The following is an 18,305-nucleotide window of genomic DNA, read 5'->3' on the forward strand; positions in this document are numbered from 1 at the left end:
CCCCCTTCCCATTGGAGAAGCTCCCCCATTATTCCATATCACTCTCACTGGTTCTTGATTATTGCCTATTCATGCTATCATCCCGGGATTCCCCATAGGAACTAGTGGGAGGCAGAGACTTGGCTTTGTTGTTTTGGGTGGGCCTCGGGTTCTGGTACTACTGCTGAGTATTATTACTGTATTGAGTATTATCTATGTTATACCCGACTACGTCTACACTGTTGAAATCTTCCTGTATTACTGTGAAAATTTTAATAAAACTTATACTTAAAAAAAAAATGTCTAATCTGTAATTTGATGCCTTTTGGAGATTTTTCCATCTTTCCTTGGCTACTTTATGCACATTAATACAAATTTTTACCCGGGGTGCCCAAACTTTTGATCCCCACTGTACCTAGGATGAAAATTACAGGCCTCTCTCAACTTTTTCAGTGGGAGAACTTCCACAATTGGTGGCTGACTAAATACTTTTTTCCCCCACTGTAGTGTATATTCATGCTGAATCAGTCACAAAAATTAAATGATATAATAGATGTAAAAAGCAAAATAGGAGAGAATAGATTTGCCCCCCAATTAATAAGGGGGAAATTCATCAAGACCTGTGCAGATTAAACATTGACCAGTTGCCCATAGCAACCAATCAGATCACTTTCAAAGGCCTTTTCAAAAATGAAAGAAGAGATCTGATTGGTTGCTATGGGAAACTGTTCAACTTTTTCTTTACACAGGTTGCAATGAATCTCCCCCTAAGACTCAATTGACCTCCTGAGGGTTATCCCAAGCGTGACTCGGGGTTAATTTTCCCCGAGTCACTCGGGGTAGAATTGCAGAGTTGCCAGCTGGGCTGCACGATATATCGCAAAAGCAATCGAATCGCAATTTTTGCTTTTTTGTGATATAGCGATGCGGCCCCCAGGAAAACATGTGATTATCTGCTCGGGTCGGCTCCCATGGTGGGGGCCGGCTAGAGCAGGTAAAGGCATATACTAAAAGTCAGTGTTTCTCAACCAGCGGGCCTCCAGATGTTGCTAAACTACAACTCTCAGCATGCCCGAACAGCCAAAGGCGCTGGGGACCCCGCAATCTCCACTGCGGCACCCCTGTCATTTGGTGCACGGAGCGAACTCTGGTCACCACGCCCCCTCCATTGTACTGGCCGTCACGCCCCCTCCATTGTACTGTCCGTCATGCCCCCTCCATGCAAGCTTCCGTGTTCTGGGTGCCGCTGCTGCAGGCCCTGAGATCACAGGGGACCCCCGCAATCTAACATCTTATTCCCTATCCTTTGGATAGGGGATAAAATGTTTGCCGCGGAGTACCTCTTTAACATGACCCCATGTGAACATAGCCTCATACACACTAGAACAATTAATGTAACTCTTTACTCATTTGTTTTTTCTTGACTATTTCTGTAAATGGGGTGTCATTCAGGTGATATAAATATTGCTTACAGAACAGAGGCAGAATATAAATGTTTAAAAGCTTTTATCTGCTACCATCCTGTGAATTTGTAAGAAATATTCCAAAAATGCCAGTGCTAAAAGGTGTATGTTATCAATCACCTTCTAAAATGTTTACACACAGAGGTTACAACTCAGTAAGGACGAGGTACCTTTCACAGCTGAGATGTTTGTTACAGTTATACCAAGTCTGGGCAGACCTAAACTCTAGGCTGGCATATTTCTCCTGTCAGGAGTAGAGAGTTGAGCTGTCCATGTATTCAGCTCTTAAAGGGGTACTCCGCCCCAGACATCTTATCCCCTATACAAAGGATAGGGGATAAGATGTCTGATTGTGGGGGGTCTGGCTGCTGGGACCCCCTGCGATCTTCTGCATGGCACCCCGTTAGTCCCCAGGAATGGGGCATTTTGACCCCTGCAGGAAGCGGCGGCCAACATGCCCCCTCTATGTATCTCTATGGGAGAGCCGGAGATACCCAAACGCTGTATCTCCAGCTCTCCCATAGTCAACGCACACTGTTCCTGGGACTGCCGGTGTAATGACTGTTCCTGGGACTGTCCCTGTAGCGGAATGTGACCCTTTGCACAGGGACACACCTTATTGCTTTACAGCTGTCTCCCTAACCCTAATCCTAACCCCTATTCCTAATCCCAACCTCTAATCCTAACCCCTATCCATAATCCTAACCCCTATCCCTAATCCTAACCCCTAAACCTAACCGCTAACCCTTATCCTAACCTCTAATCCTAACCCCTATCCTTAATCCTAACCCCTAAACCTAACCCTTATCCCGTATACTAACCCTTAATCCTAACCTTTAATCCTAACCCTAATCCTATCCCATAATCCTAACCCCTAATTCTTACACCAATCCTAACCCCTAATCCTAAACCCCTAACAGCGATCAGCACTAAGAAGAGCTGAGAGCGCTGAGCTCAGGACCAGTGTTGAGCGGCATAGGCCATATTCGAATTCGCGAATATTCGCGAATATATGGACGAATATTCGTCATATATTCGCGAATATTCGCGTTTTATTTTCGCATATGCAAATATTCGCATGAGCGAAAATTAACATATGCGGAAATTTGCAAATACAACAGTTCGCATATGCGAAAATTTTGTATACACAAAAATTTGCATGTGCGACCATTTGCTTATGTAAATATTCGCATATGCGAAAATTCACACGCCAGTCTCACAGTAGTATTAGAGCCTTCTTTACACTACACAAGCTGGAAGCAGAGAGGGATGATCACTGTTATGTGTACTGTGAAAAAAAAAATTTATAAAAAAAAAATAAAAAAACGAATATTCGTCAGTACGAATATATAGTGCTTTATTCGCGAATATTCGCGAATATGCAATATTCGCGAATAAAATTCGTATTGCGAATATTCGCGAGCAACACTACTCAGGACCTCAGGTCACATTTGGCTACGGGTCACAGGTCACATTTGGCTACGGAGTGCCGTGCAGGAGTCTAAGTGGTCGGACCTTTCGCAATCAGACAACTTGTCCCCTATACTTTGAATAGGGGATAAGTGTTCCTGCACTGGATTACTTCTTTAAATCAGTGTTTTACAAACAGTATGTCTCTAGCTGTTGCAAAACTAACCCCTATCCCTAATCCTAACCCCTAAACCTAACCGCTAACCCTTATCCTAACCCTTAACCTTTAATCCTAACCCCTATCCCTTATCCCAACCCTTATCCCTAACAGCGATCAGCACTAAGAAGAGCTAAGAGCGCTGAGCTCAGGACCTCAGGCCACATTTGGCTATGGGTAACAGGTCACATTTGGCTACGGGGTGCCGTGCAGGATATCGTGACAGAGTCTAAGTGGTCGGACCCCTCGCAATGAGACACTTGTCCCCTATCCTTTGAATAGGGGATAAGTGTTCCTGCACTGGATTACTTCTTTAAATCAGTGTTTTACAAAAATACGGTATGTCTCTAGCTGTTGCAAAACTACAACTCCCAGCATGCCTGGACAGCCGAAGGCTGTCCGGGCATGCTGGGAGTTGTAGTTTTGCAACAGCTGGAGACACGCTGTTTGAAAAACACTGTCTAAGATGATTGTTTAGACTGAATACATTTGCTGTATTAAAAAAAAAAGTGTTCTGTCTATACTGGGTTTTTTATTTTTATTGTTTTATTTTTTTTTAATATGTTGAAAAATAGCAAAAAGTGTAGTAGCATTGTTTACATAAAATGGAAACCCCCTTTAAATGTTTTCAGAATTTTTACGTTCCTGGGGTTCTAATTTTACATTCTGAATGATTTTCCTTTTTTTTCTTTTGTAGCTGAAGATAGACAGCGCTCCCATACACCTTTTAACACCAGCATATATTTTGGAGAATATTTCTCAGGCTTTCTTTTAGGATTTTCTTCTAAGAACACGGAGCAGATCGCTGAGCGTTCAATCCAACACCTGTTCTGTAAACATCACCCTAAGAACGTCCCCTTGACCAATTGTCATTCGCTCTTGTTATGAAAACAAGAGACATAAAAAAAAATTATAAGAATAAGAATAATGAAAACCATTCTGACGGAAAGGCAGAGCTTAAAGGGGAGGGGAGAAAATGTTGGACCGTGTCCTAAACTGACCTCAGCAGAGCTGTAATAAGAGATTCTGGTAAACGTAAAATGAAAAATCCCAAGGGTGCCTGAGAGTAAGAGAGGGAAAGAAAAGGAGGAAAGAGAAGCGGGTAGATCTTGAGGAGTAAAATATCCTGCAAAATTGAAAGCAGCCGCTATTATCACTTCAGAGTACAAAGGAAACCTGGATGTCATGATGTACTATAAGACTTTTATCCATCAGATAGATATGACGGTAATAAACACATTCAACTTTAGCAGGGTAGAGACCGATCATAACCATATAGAGTATTTATGAATTATAGTAGATACTATATTGTGATAAACACGACGAGACACAAGCGGGGCTTACTATCTGGTGGCTTGACCAGATCCTGGAGGGATGTAATCCCCTGCTATTATTGGTCTCTTGCAGCTCCTGGGCAATTTATTATTAATATTTTTATATCCCTCAGTGAGACCTGGAGGGGTTTGTGGTCAAAGTATTTTTTATTATTTTGACCTGATATGGTACTGTATATTTGACTTCACATATTATTTCATCTGTTAACATGTGGTTCCCCTGAAGACGTCCTCATGTTTCATGTGGATAGAAACCCGCTGGTATACATTTAAAGAGGTACTCTATAAAATCTTATCCCCTATCCAAAGCAGCTTCTGCGTTTGTGACGCCATGCCACGCCCCTTCCATTCATGTCTATGGGAGGGGGCGTGATGGCTAGTATAATAGTTGTCACGCCTCCTCTCTTAGATGTGAATGGAGGGGGACGGTAGGGAGTTTGCTCCGTGAACTGAATGACAAGGGGGTCACAGGGGAGATTGCGGCCGTCATCGCCAGTCATTGGGCACGGTACGGAGTTTGCTCTGTGGACTAAATGACAAGGGTGCCACAGTGGAGATTGCGGGGGCCCCCAGCGACGGGACCCAGCGATCTAATATCTTATCCCCTATTCTTTGGATAGGGGATTAAATGTTTACAGCAGAGTACCCCCTTATTTTTTTTTTGTTTATCTTTCATGCTAAAAGACTTACAAAATTCCATTACCATTAAAACATAGCATTACCTGGTTACCAGATGTACCTGTGTTGTTTACTGTAAATTAGGGAAGACTGGGTTATTAATACTTGGACCAATTGTCCTGGGAGTCTTCCTGTTTAGGTCCCTTTGTTTGTGTCTTGTCTTTGTCTTCTTTGGTTTATGTATTATGTCACTATTCTATCTGGTGGTTTTTAACCATGATTCTAAAACATTGTCTTTTAATCTGCACCCTTATGAATTGCTGTATTTATCTAGATACTATATATATTGACTAAATATTTATTATTTTTGTTTACTAATAGTAATATGCTCAAACACAAGGTGAAGAGTTTATTATTAATATTTTTATATCCCTCAGTGAGACTTGGAGGGGTTTGTGATCTAAGTATTTTAATTATTTTGACCTGATATGGTACTCTATATTTGATTTCACATATTATTTCATCTGGTGACATGTAAGTCCCCTGAAGACGTCCTCATGCTCAGTGGATAGTTCATATGGATAGAAACGTGTTGGGAACGCGTGTTATACATTTATTTATGATTAACTGGTTACCAGATGTACCTGCATTGTTTACTGTAAATTAAGGACGACTGGGTTATTAATACTTGGACCAATTGTCCTGGGATTCTTCCTGTTTAGGTCCCTTTGTTTGTGTCTTGTCTTTGTCTTCTTTTGTTTATGGGTTATTTCACTATTCTATCTGGTGGTTTTTAACCATGATTTTAAAAACATTGTTTTTTAATCGTCACCCTTATGAATTGCTGTATTTAGCTAGATACTATATTGACTAAATATTAAGTATTTTGTTTACTAATAGTAATATTCTCAAACACAAGGTGAAGAGTTATTTAGCTGTATGTTCTTGAAATAAAAAATAATGAGATAAAAAAAAAAAAAAACAATTGCCTGCAATCCCACACTCAGTCCATAGACAAGAGCGGCAATGTTTCTGAATGTGGCTTTATAAAAAAAAAAAGAAAAAAAAATACTTTTTTTGGAGAACCCTATGTAAATAAAATTTCCACGGGCCTGCATAAAAAAACAAATATTGTGGGCAAAGCAAATCACCATAGCGAACCTCTTATACTCCGGTTAGTTCCAGGCATGGACAGAGGTGTAAGCAAAGGGAACCGTGGTCAGACTGGAAAGAACTACACAACTTCCTTTGGAGCATACAGCAGCTGATAAGTACTGGAAGGATTAAGATTTTTAAATAGAAGTAATTTACAAATCTGTATAATTTTTTGGCGCTAACATCCCCCCCCCCCCCCCCAAGTACCCCTATGGGCGTATATACACTACAGATGGAGATTACACTGAGAGCGGGTGGCGGCAAAACAAGCTAACTGGTCTTGTGCAAGCTCTTTCATTGTAGCTTCCCCAGTGCTCCACTGAATATGCATCTGACCAGTAGTGACCTGACTTGTGAAACCCCCTTGTTCACTGAGTGATTGGAGGCACATACTGGGCCACTGCTCCATTTATTTACTATGGGACCTGTGAAGAAACATTTTGCAGTGTACCCAAGTATCCCATAGTAAATTAATAAAACAGCGGTATGTATGCAGGCTGCTGCTCTGTTCACTCAGTGATCAGTAGGTGACCCAGCGGTGAATCCCTTCAATCATATTTATTACCTATCCTGAGGATATACAATGGTAGGCAAGTGATCCTACATTTCACAGCTTCCCCAATTGTTAAAGGAGTACTCCAGTGGAAAACTTTTTTTTTTCTTTTTTAAATCAACTGGTGCCAGATTTCTAAATTACTTCTATTAAAAAATCTTAATCCTTCCAGTACTTCTTAGCTGCTGAATTCTACAGAGGAAATTCTTTTCTTTTTGGAATACAGATCTCTCTGCTGACATCACGAGCACAGTGCTCTCTCCATTTTAAGAACTGTCCAGAGTAGAAGAAAATCCCCATAGCAATCCCCATATGCTGCTCTGGACAGTTCCTAAAATGGACAAAGATGTCAGCAGAGAGCACTGTGGTCATGATGTCAGCAGGGAGCACTGTGCTCGTGATGTCAGCAGAGAACACTGTGTTCCAAAAAGAAAAGCATTTCCTCTGTAGTATTCAGAAGCTAATAAGTACTGGAAGGATTAGGATTTTTTAATAGAAGTAATTTACAGATCTGTTTAACTTTCTGGCACCAGTTGATTTAAAAAAATAAAAGTTTTCCACCGGAGTACCCCTTTAACAGCTGAATGCTCAGGGTCAGTACACCCAAGGCTTTGACCATATACAGGGCTACAACTATTAGAAAAGGTATGAAGATAGTGTGAGTATCCTGTAGAGACAGCGGTAGGAACCTAATGGGATACAAATAACAAATGTTTAAAGCCTAGTTATTCAGATTAAAAATAAAGCCATAAGACCAGTCAGCAGCAGATATCCTTGCCGATGGGTTCTGATTAACAACAAATTATTATTTTTACAGTCTTTGTGGTTTAAAAAAAGAAAAAAAAAAGATTAAAAACAATTAAAACCTGGACATCCGATCCATACGTGATTGGTAGTTATTCTGCTTTTACAGCCTCTATTGGATTAGATTTTGGAATCTGGCTCCTGGGACTCTTCAGGCATATGACTATTAGTTAAATATAATTTGTACCTTAATTCATCCCAAGGTTCTATAATGGGCTTATGGTCAAGGCTCTGAACAAGCCATAAAGTTTCTTGACTCCAAACTTGGTAAAGACCCTTCTTTATACCTTTGGCATGCTAAAACAGGAAAGTGTCATCCCCAAGTTATTGCTGGACAGTTTAATTATCACTGCTTGCATCCAACGCCATGAATGGCAAGACCTAATTCATGATACTCTCTACAGTTAGCTATGGGGTAGCATAGGCAAAGGCCCCTCTGGGGGAACTGTTGAAGAGTCTGCATTGGAGCCTGGGAGATTCATGTTATGTCCCTTCCTTCAAACATGTAGTATTCAGGGGCTGTTCTAACATGCTGTGCTCCTTAACCCCATGTGTTCCTATTCTGTCAGCTTATGACACTAACCACTTAGCAGCTGAACTCTTGTTTCCGCTAGATGATTCTTCTTCATAAAAAATGATGAATGGGATCATTAAAATGGAGGAATCCTGTGACAAACCATTCCACGTCTGTAGAGAATGCATGGCTGCACAGATGTTTGCTTTATTTTATGCTGGCTATAAAGGCCAAACCCGTTTGATGGGGTGCCAACTACATTTTAGGACATGTAATATGGCTACTGTCTTTATGGAGCATCTTTATGTCTGACATTCAACTAATCAAAAGTTGTGAATATAACATGAAGCGTGATTTGAAAGTAGACTATGCATGACCACAATATATACATATATATATATATATATATATATATATATATATATATACATTTCTTTATTTTTTTTATGTCACATTATATCATATTCATATTTTATAGAGATCTGAAACCTGGACGTGTCTACAAATACCAGATTGTGACTATCACTGCCAGCGGAGAGAGCGAGCCATCCCCAGAACTGGTTTATCATCATGGCAATGGATACTGTGGGGATGGAATAATCCAAAAGTAAGAGGCCCTTAAAGGATGGGACATGTTTCAGAGGTAGCCACTTATCTTGTCTGATGGATTAAGGTCCTCTTTGGACGGGGATGTTCATTTCCAAACCTGCTTAACTGACCAAAATCTTAATCCATCCATAGTCACAGGCAATAACACGACTAGATTGAAGGGTTTTTCCCCTTGGTATTAGAGTTTCTGAACTAATATTATCAGAAGATTACATTAGTTCAAGGGTCTGGGAACTGGAACCCCCAACCATCTTGACAACCCCTTCTCTAATTGAGGACCCGCTGGCAATAAGCAGGTGGGGGATTTAGCAGCTAAAATTTCAGTAACCAGACCCGTAATGTAATACATAGTCAAGCTAAATTACCCCAAGTGGGAGCTGTTGTTTGCAGTGATTTTTTTAGCCTAAGAAGGGTCCCCAGGATGGGACCCCCTCTGTATCTATGTATATATGTGTGTGTGTGTGTGTGTGTGTGTGTGTGTAAATGTTTTGAAAGCCCCTTACCTCTAATAGGGCATATAAACTATGATTAATGGAATTTCCTTTAAAATGATGGGTTCTCCGTTCATTGTGTACAGATCGATCTCTTTGGCTGTATGGCCTACACTCATTTGTTGAGTTAAAGACAACTAACAGCAGGATAGAAGAATGTAACCTGCTGATATGGTCGTACAGGGCAGGGAAAGATAGAGAAAGCTTCAATGGAAGTAAGCAGGGTGACAGGCGCCAAACGGATCAGACCTGGATGAAGAAACAAAGGAAAACTTTAAGGGACCGGCATGCACGAAGCGGCCTGTGAGTCGGGAAACGCGTAGTATGCTGATCCATTAAGGTTTTCCTTTGTATCTTGATCCTGGTCTGATCTGTTTGGCGTCTGTCACCCTGCTTACTTCCATTGAAGCTTTCTCTGCAGAAAGATCCTATTGATTTTACACTTTTCCATTGTTTTGTATTGTGTGCACAACCAACGGGGGTAAGCTCAAACCTTTCCCTTGCATCTCTTCCGTTTGCCTTATTGTATTACACTATTGAGCGCTACCTTTTCCGTTTAAGGGCAGGGGGCACTGATTAACAGTGTACCTTTATTATCCCTCTCCACTGCACTATTTTTTGTAACATTAATGTTTATTAATATGCTATTGGGGGTGTTAGAATACTGTTATGTGCACCAATCCGTCCAAAGGATAGGGGATAAGATGTATGATCACAGAGGTCCTGCCGCTGGAGACCCCAGCAATCTCGATGCAGCCCCCGGCATTCTGTACCGGGTGCTACCTCCAAGATGGAGAAGTGATGTCACAACCACGCCCCCTTGTGACATCACACTAGGTGCGGAGCAATAGCCCCAGCGTAATGTCACCGCTTTTCAATCTTCCGCCCCTCTGACAGCCCGTGAGTTCAATCCCCAAACATTTCCCTTGTGACAACACACCACACCCCTCCATTCATGTGTATGGGAGGGGGTGTGACCGTTACGTCACATCCCTGTCTTGGAGGCAGCGCCCGGCATAGAATGTCGGGCCGGACTGAAATTGCGGGGGTCCCCAGCGGCGGGACCCCTGCTATCATACATGCTATATATGCATAAAGCTGGAATACCCCTTTAATAAAAAAGCAATGTTACACAAAAATAGTGCAGTGGAGAGAGATAACAAAGGCACATTGTTAATCAGCACCCCCTGCCTTATTAGACCATATCAGCAGGGCAGATTGTTTCAATCCACCGATAGTTTCCCTTTAAGAATGGATGGCTTCTTTTGAAACCATTAAAGGGGTACTCCAGCCCTAAGACATCTTATCCCCTATCCAAAGGATAGTGGATAAGATGCCTGATCACAGGGTTCCACCGCTGGGGACCCTTGCAATCTTTCATGCAGCACCCGGGTCTGATGAATCATGATCATGGGGCCGGGGTATTGTGACATCATGGCTCTGCCCCCGTGTGACGTCATGCTCTGTCCCCTCAATGCAAGCCTATGGGAGGGGGCTCGGTCCAGAGGCTGATGATAGCAGGGTGTTGCATGAAAGATTGCAGTGGTCCCCAGCGGCGGGACCCCCACGATCAGGCATCTTATCCCCTATGCTTTGGATAGGGGATAAGATGTCTTAGGGCCGGAGTACCCCTTTAAGACTTTGCATCAAAATGGTATATCCTGAAGGAAGAGAAGTATTATATTGCACTTCTATAAAGTAATGATTTACAGAAAAAAATGGCATTGAAGTCTGGGACATACGAACCCAGGGGAATATATGAAATATGAAAAATGTATGTTACAAGGAAAAATATTGCGTTAAATGTATTTACTTTACTGAACAAATAATGCCGAATCAGATGACTGCATAGAAATGTGTTAATGTACCATGCAGAAGAAAATGGTAAAATAATACTTTGCGGAATGGACATAATGTTGTCTCAGCAAAACAGTATTTATGGAATGGCTGGTATTGATGTGAACAGATGAGGATACATTATGTTCATCCAGCTCCTAGTACACTACCCTCTCCATTTCTTTTCAATGGCACCACCCTCATAAGATTTTTATTTAGATCATGTTGGCTGTTCTAACTATAGTATAAGTCTAAATTATTGTTTCTATTATAACTACCATTAAAGGATTATACTGGCTGTGGCACAACATTATTCTTCCAAAAGGTTTGTGGCTTGTCCTTTGGACAGATGAGACAATACTGGAGCTTTTTGGCTTGTCACATCGGCTCTATGTTCGCATATGCAAAAATGAAGCATACAAAGAAAAGAACACTGGGCCTACGCACGGAGGAGGCTCGGTTATGTTCTGGGGCATCTGGCACAGGGGGTCTTGAATCTGTGCAGGGTACAATAATATCTCAAGACTATCAAGACATTCATGGAGCGAAATGTGTTGCCCAGGGTCAGGAAGCTTGGTCTCAGTCACAGGTCCCGGGTCCTCCAACGGGATAATGATGCAAAACACACAGCTAAAAACACAAAAGAATGTCTAAGAGCAAAACATTGGACTATTGTGAATCGGCCTGATCTGAATCCTACTGAACATCCATAGAAGGAGAAGAAACATGCAGAATGGAGAAGACACCTTCACACCTGAGACAGCTGGAGCAAGATCTTATGAGGAGTGGGCCAAGATACCTGCAGTCTGGAGATGACACCTTCACACCTGAGATAGCTGGAGCAGGATCATATGAGGAGTGGGCCAAGATACCTGCAGTCTGGAGAAGACACCTTCACACCTGAGACAGCTGGAGCAGGATCTTATGAGGAGTGGGCCAAGATACCTGCAGTCTGGAGAAGACACCTTCACACCTGAGACAGCTGGAGCAGGATCTTATGAGGAGTGGGCCAAGATACCTGCAGTCTGGAGAAGACCCCTTCATACATGAGACAGCTGGAGCAGGACCTTATGAGGAGTGGGCCAAGATACCTGCCGTCTGGAGAAAACACCTTCACACCTGAGACAGCTGGAGCAGGATCATATGAGGAGTGGGACAAGATACCTGGAGACAATTTCAGAAGTCTCTGAGAGACTTATAGAAATCCCTGGATTGTAGTGGCAGCCCCAAAAGGTTGTGCAACAAAATATTAAGTTAAGGGACCATCATTTTATGTCTAGGACGGCTCATTATTTAGTTGTTTATTTTTTTTAATGATTCTGTTGAACCACAATTCAAAAGCAATTTTTCCTCAGTTAATTTTCAGTACATTGTTATGCATTATTACTTTTTTTCAATTTTAAGTTATGTACATACAATTTACACATCCATACATATTAGACATTGATAGCTCCAAAACCCAGTATATCCTTTCAGTTAATAGGTACAGGTACAGGGTGTAACAATATTACTTTCATATCATTTGTCTCTTTCAGAATCCTAGGTGAAGAATGCGATGATATGAATAAGATAAATGGTGATGGCTGTTCCCTCTTTTGTCGTGAGGAGGCATCTTTCCGTTGTTTGGGTAAGTAAGAGTAATAGGGTCCTTATCTGTGATGTATAGCCAGGACTTAAACAGGATTTTCACAAAAGCTTTGAAAGATATAAAGGAGTACTCCAGTGGAATTTTTTTTTCCATATCAACTGGCTCCAGAACATTAAACAGATTTGCAAATTACTTCTATTAAAAAATCTCTATCCTTTTAGCACTTATCAGCTGCTGTATGCTCCACAGGAAGTTGTATAGTTCTCTTCTGTCTGACCACAGTGCTCTCTGCTGACACCTCTGTCCCTGTCAGGAACTGTCCAGAGTAGGAGCAAATCCTTACAGCAAATAGTGATGTCGCGAATATAACATTTTCGGTTCGCGAACGGCGAACGCGAACCTCCGCAAATGTATGCGAACCGGCGAACTGGGCGAACCGCCATTGACTTCAATGGGCAGGCGAATTTAAAAAACCACAGGGAGTCGGAGTGGGATCCATGGCAAAACTCCCATGGAAAATTACATAGTTGATGCAGAGTCTGGTTTTAATCCATAAAGGGCATAAATCACCTATTATTCCTAAATTCTTTGGAATAACGTGCTTTAGCCCCCTTTAGGCAGCACATAGAGCCCCCCCCTTTAGGCATCACATAGTTAGATCCCCATTTAGGCAGCACATAGATTCCCCCATATTAGGCAGCACATAGTTAGAGCCCCCCTTTAGGCAGCACATAGTTAGAGCCTCCCTTTAGGCAGCACATAGAGCCCCCTTTAGGCAGCACATAGTTAGATCCCCCCTTTAGGCAGCACATAGTTAGATCCCCCCTTTAGGCAGCACAAAGATTCCCCCATGTTAGGCAGCACATAGTTAGAGCCCCCCTTTAAGCAGCACATAGAGCCCCCCTTTAGGCAGCACATATATTCTCCCATATTAGGCAGCACATAGTTAGATCCCCCCTTTAGGCAGCACATAGATTCCCCCATATTAGGCAGCATATAGTTAGAGCCCCCCTTTAGGCAGCTCTGTTTTTTTTCACAGCCAAAAAAGTTTTTTTTTTTTTTATTTGAACAACTGTCACACCAAATGTGATTTGCACTAGTGTGACAATGAGCAAAAAAGGTTGCCAGCGGAGTTCCCTTTTTAAGCAGAGGTCCCCAACCAGGTTGCCTCCAGCAGTTGCAAGACACACGGACTGAACTTATAGCCCTTTTAATACTGTAGTTAGTTGCTTGAAGGAACTTAAGTTTTACACTGGAGTACCCCTTTTAACCAGCGGTCCCTTCCCAACCAGGGTACCTCCAGCTGTTGCAAGACACACGGACTGAACTTATAGCTCTTTTAATACTGTAGTTAGTTGCTTGAAGCAAATTAAGTTTTACACCGGAGTACCCCTTTTAACCAGCGTTTCCCTCCCAACCAGGGTGCCTCCAGCTGTTGCAAGACACACGGACTGAACTTATAGCCCTTTTAATACTGTAGTTAGTTGCTTGAAGGAACTTAAGTTTTACACTGGAGTACCCCTTTAAACCAGCGGTTCCCTCCCAACCAGGATGCCTCCAGCTGTTGCAAGACACACGGACTGATATTTGAGCCCTAAAAAGGGCTTTTTTGGGTGCAGTCCTTAAAGCAGATGTTAGACTAATGCTTTAGGAGTAAAGTGGACCCTGAATACATCACCTAGCAGCAACCTAGCTGTCGCTTTCCCTGTTACAGCAGGAGCAGCTTCTCTGTCCCTCCACTTTCTAAGCCTGCAGCATGCCAAATGAAGGTAAAATGGCGTCCGTGCAGGAGGTAGGAGGGTCTGGAAGGGAGGGACTGCTCCGGACAGTTCCTGACAAGGACAGAGGTGTCAGCAGAGAGCACTGTGATCAGAAAAAAAGAACTACACAACTTCCTGTGTAGAAAACAGCAGCTGATAAGTACTGGACAGATTAAGATTTTTTTAATAGAAAAAATATACAAATCTGTTTTTCAATCGGAGTACTCTTTTAATGTAATAATGTACCACATGCATGATCCCTTTGTTCAGAAGGGTTATAAGGAACCAAAGTAGTTTGTTTGTGACAATAGAAACATCCATTTAAGCTTATTAGAGTATTTAAAATTAAACAGTATATATTATATTGAATGTTTATATATATATATATATATATATATATATATTCAGTTATGAATTTGACCTACGATTGCACATGGTCATATTTTTTTACCTTAGCTTCCTAAGCCTTTACTCACCTGTTATCCTTGTTATCCTAAAGGTGTGAAATGAAATAAATAGCATGATGCACAATATAATTGTTAAATAATAAAATGAATAGTCTAGTTTACATGCTCCCCAGGTTGGGGATATTGAGGATATATTTGGTATATATTGCAATAATGGGATAAATGTAGACAGCATCCAGTATGCCACATTTATCCCGATATAATGAAGTGTAATGAGCTAATTACTAAGAGCAGGGAGTGTGGCTGACATCTATCCCCTGCTCTGTCATGACACAACCGATCCTGCTGTGTGCTCGGACAGATTGCATGTAAACCAGTGACAGCGACCATCTTAGATCAAAATATGTACTACTACCATGACAAAACGAGTAGAGATACATTATTTAAAAAACGATTTGATAAAATCGTTATTTTTACATATACTAATGTATTTCTTTTATTTAACTTAATTTATTTTTCTTTATTTTCTGGAAGATGTATTTAATGAAGTTTTTTTCCGCTGTTCTAAACACTATGGAGAGAGATTTATCAAAACCTGTGCAGAGGAAAAGTTGTCCAGTTGCTCATAGCAACCAATCAGATCGCTTCTTTGGTTTTGATAGAGCTTTTCAAAAATTAAAGAAGCAAGCTGATTGGTTACTATGGGCAACTCAGCAACTTTTCTTCTGGACAGGTTTTGATAAATCTCCCCCTATTAGTCTGAGAAGTAATGTGTCTCCATGGCTGGTCTGCCAAGCTGTCATAGGGAGTCTTACAGGCCTGACAGCTGTAAATATTGCCAATAGTTGGTACAAGAGAGCCAAAATGTAAATTGGGTAAAAGTGAAGGAGTATGGTTGACAAAATGAATGGGGGGGGCGGGGGGGGGGGGGGCAATAGGAGGAGGGGTATTGGAGGGGTATTGTACTGGTGATCTTTTTAATTGATAAAAATTAAGGAATGAAGACAAGAGGAGCAATAAATTCCATACTGTTACATTAGGCATAGCTTGCTATTGGGGAACTGTGAATGGCAATGTGAATATGCATAATAATAGGTTAAAGAGTACCTGTCATTAAACCATATTTTCTAAACTAACTCAGATTATATTCCCTAAATACTCCTAACACCCCTCCTGCCCTTAATAAAAATCATACCTTTCCCCTTGCTCACATTGAGTGAGCTCCCGGCAGGAGAAAGTGGGCGTTCAGCGGCAGGCTCGACGTCAATGAAGCCTGCGAGAGCCGTGCTTCACCATGCCCCGCACGCACTTCCTGAGTCTGGACTTCTGCAAGTCCAACTGGAGACAAACTAATTGTTTAACTTGGGCAAGGAACAGAGCAGAGCCACCTAGTGGTCTTTTTTTCAATCACATTAAAAAACATATAAAGGCTGAGAATTTTAACAGCAAGTAAATAGCAAAGTGTCTTATAATTGTCAGGGTCCGGCGTGGTATGCAGGCATGACACTGGTAGTGGATCCTCTATGTCAGTGAGGTGATGGCATGGGCCGTACCAGGGGAACGGAATCTAAGGGGTTACTGGTTTTCACCAGAGCCCGCCGCAAAGCGGGATGGACTTGCTGCGGCAGGTAACCCCCAGGTCGTTCCACCCAATAGCGATTCAACCTCACTGACTGCTGAGTCAGGCGCGGTACAGAGGACTAGGCAAAAGGCAAGATCAGACGTAGCAGAAGGTCAGGGCAGGCAGCAATGGTTCATAGTCAAGGGCAACTACAATGGTCTAGATACACAAGCAAAGGACACACGGGAACGCTTTCACTGGCACAAGGCAACAAGATCCGGCAAGGACACGAAGGGCAAGTGGGTTTTTATAATGAGGAAGTGTTTGGTACTGATTGGGCCAGGCACCAATTAATGGTGCACTGGCCCTTTAAATTTCAGAGAGCCGGCGCGCGTAGGAATACGAAGAGAAGAAGGAAGGTGGAGTTTGTAGGAGACAGAATTGATTTGTTTTTTTTATTTTAAATGTAAGGTAATGAGGACCCAACTTGTAGCTAGGGTCACTAAACTGTATGTATTTGGCAGAGAGCCACACTTTGTTACCAGGGACAAAGACAGGAGGAGTTCTTCTCTTTTTATCCGCATGTCTCTTCATACGAGAAGAGGTCAGTAAGAGCGACTTTTGAGTCCCCTTCCAGATAGCTGAGAAGTCCCGGGTTACTTCATCCACGGCAGGAACTCCAGAAGAAGTGGGAATGGGGTGGAGGGGCAGCGGGTGATGACCGTACACCACAAAAAATGGTGATTTGGCGGAAGATTCAGAATTTTTGAAATTGTACGAGAATTCAGCCCAGGGCAGAAGGTCGACCCAATCATCTTGGCAGGAGGAGACATAATGTCGCAAGTAGTCACCAAGAAACTGGTTCACTCTTTCCACTTGTCCATTGGATTGGGGGTGATAGGAGGAAGAGAATTTTAATTTGATCTTTAATTGATTACAGAGAGCTCTCCAAAATGTTGACACAAATTGAACGCCTCTATCCGAGACGATATGCGTGGTAAGCCCGTGAAGACAAAAAATCTGCAGAAAAAAATTGCTTCGCCAACTGTGGCGCAGAAGGAAGGCCAGGAAGTGGAATAAAGTGAGCCATTTTGGAAAAACGATCAACGGAAGGAAGTATTAGTATTAGCGAGTATGGCAATCCGCACAGGTATGATCAGTCGTGGAGAGGAAGAATTCACACCTAGCAACGCCTCTCCTACGTTAACTAGGTGCGAGCGTTTCCTTGACGCGGAGGACGAATGGGACAGTCCTTTAGGAAATGTTCAGTACTAGCACAGTACAGGCACAGGTTTTTGTTCCTACAGTGAGTCCTCTCTTGTTGGGTCAGGCGAGACCGATCCACTTGCATAGCCTCCTCGGCGGAAGGCACAGGAACAGATTGCAAAGGACGCTGGAAGAGAGGTGCCAGGGGAGGAAACCGCCTGGTGCGAACAAGATCCTTTTCCTGACGAAGCTCCTGGCGTCTTTCAGTGAAACGCATGTCGATGCGGGTGGCCAAATGGATTTCAGACAGGGTAGCAGGAATTTCTTGTGCGGCCAGAACATCTTTGATGTGACTGGATAAGCCTTTTTTGAAGGTCCCGCAGAGGGTCTCATTATTCCAGGATAGCTCAGAGGCAAGGGTGCGGAACTGAATGGCGTATTCGCCCACTGAAGAACTCCATTGGACAAGATTCCATAGGGCTGTCTGGCTGAGGAAGCCCAGGCTGGCTCCTCAAAGATACTGCGTACTTCTGAGAAGAAGGACTGAACAGTAGCAGTGGCAGGATCGTTGTGGTCCCAAAGCGGTGTGGCCCAGGACAAGGCCTTTCCAGACAGCAGGCTGACCACGAACGCCACCTTAGACCGTTCTGTAGGTAATTGGTCTGACTTCATCTCCAGGTGTAGGGAACACTGGGACAGAAATCCACGGCACAGTTTAGAGTCCCCATCAAACTTGTCTGGTAGGGACAGGCGGAATCTGGGAGCGGCCACCCGCTGCGGAGGAGATGCAGGAGCTGGTG

General features: G+C 42.6%; 1 protein-coding gene across 4 annotated transcripts in view; it reads left to right on the forward strand.

Annotated features, from left to right (window-relative positions):
* Nucleotides 1–18,305, forward strand: part of PAPPA (pappalysin 1) — a 312,202-nt gene that overhangs the window by 152,086 nt on the left and 141,811 nt on the right. For all 4 annotated transcript variants that reach the window (XR_008847679.1, XM_056538788.1, XM_056538789.1 and 1 more), the window contains exons 8-9: nt 8,526–8,654; nt 12,519–12,610. Coding sequence is in view for 3 of the 4 variants with exons in the window: in XM_056538788.1 (XP_056394763.1) it covers nt 8,526–8,654; nt 12,519–12,610 (221 nt within the window). In the remaining variant the exon portion in view is untranslated. The remainder of the gene's footprint in view (nt 1–8,525; nt 8,655–12,518; nt 12,611–18,305) is intronic.

The sequence above is a fragment of the Hyla sarda genome, chromosome 9 (genome assembly GCF_029499605.1).
Source record: "Hyla sarda isolate aHylSar1 chromosome 9, aHylSar1.hap1, whole genome shotgun sequence".
Lineage (NCBI taxonomy): Eukaryota > Metazoa > Chordata > Amphibia > Anura > Hylidae > Hyla > Hyla sarda.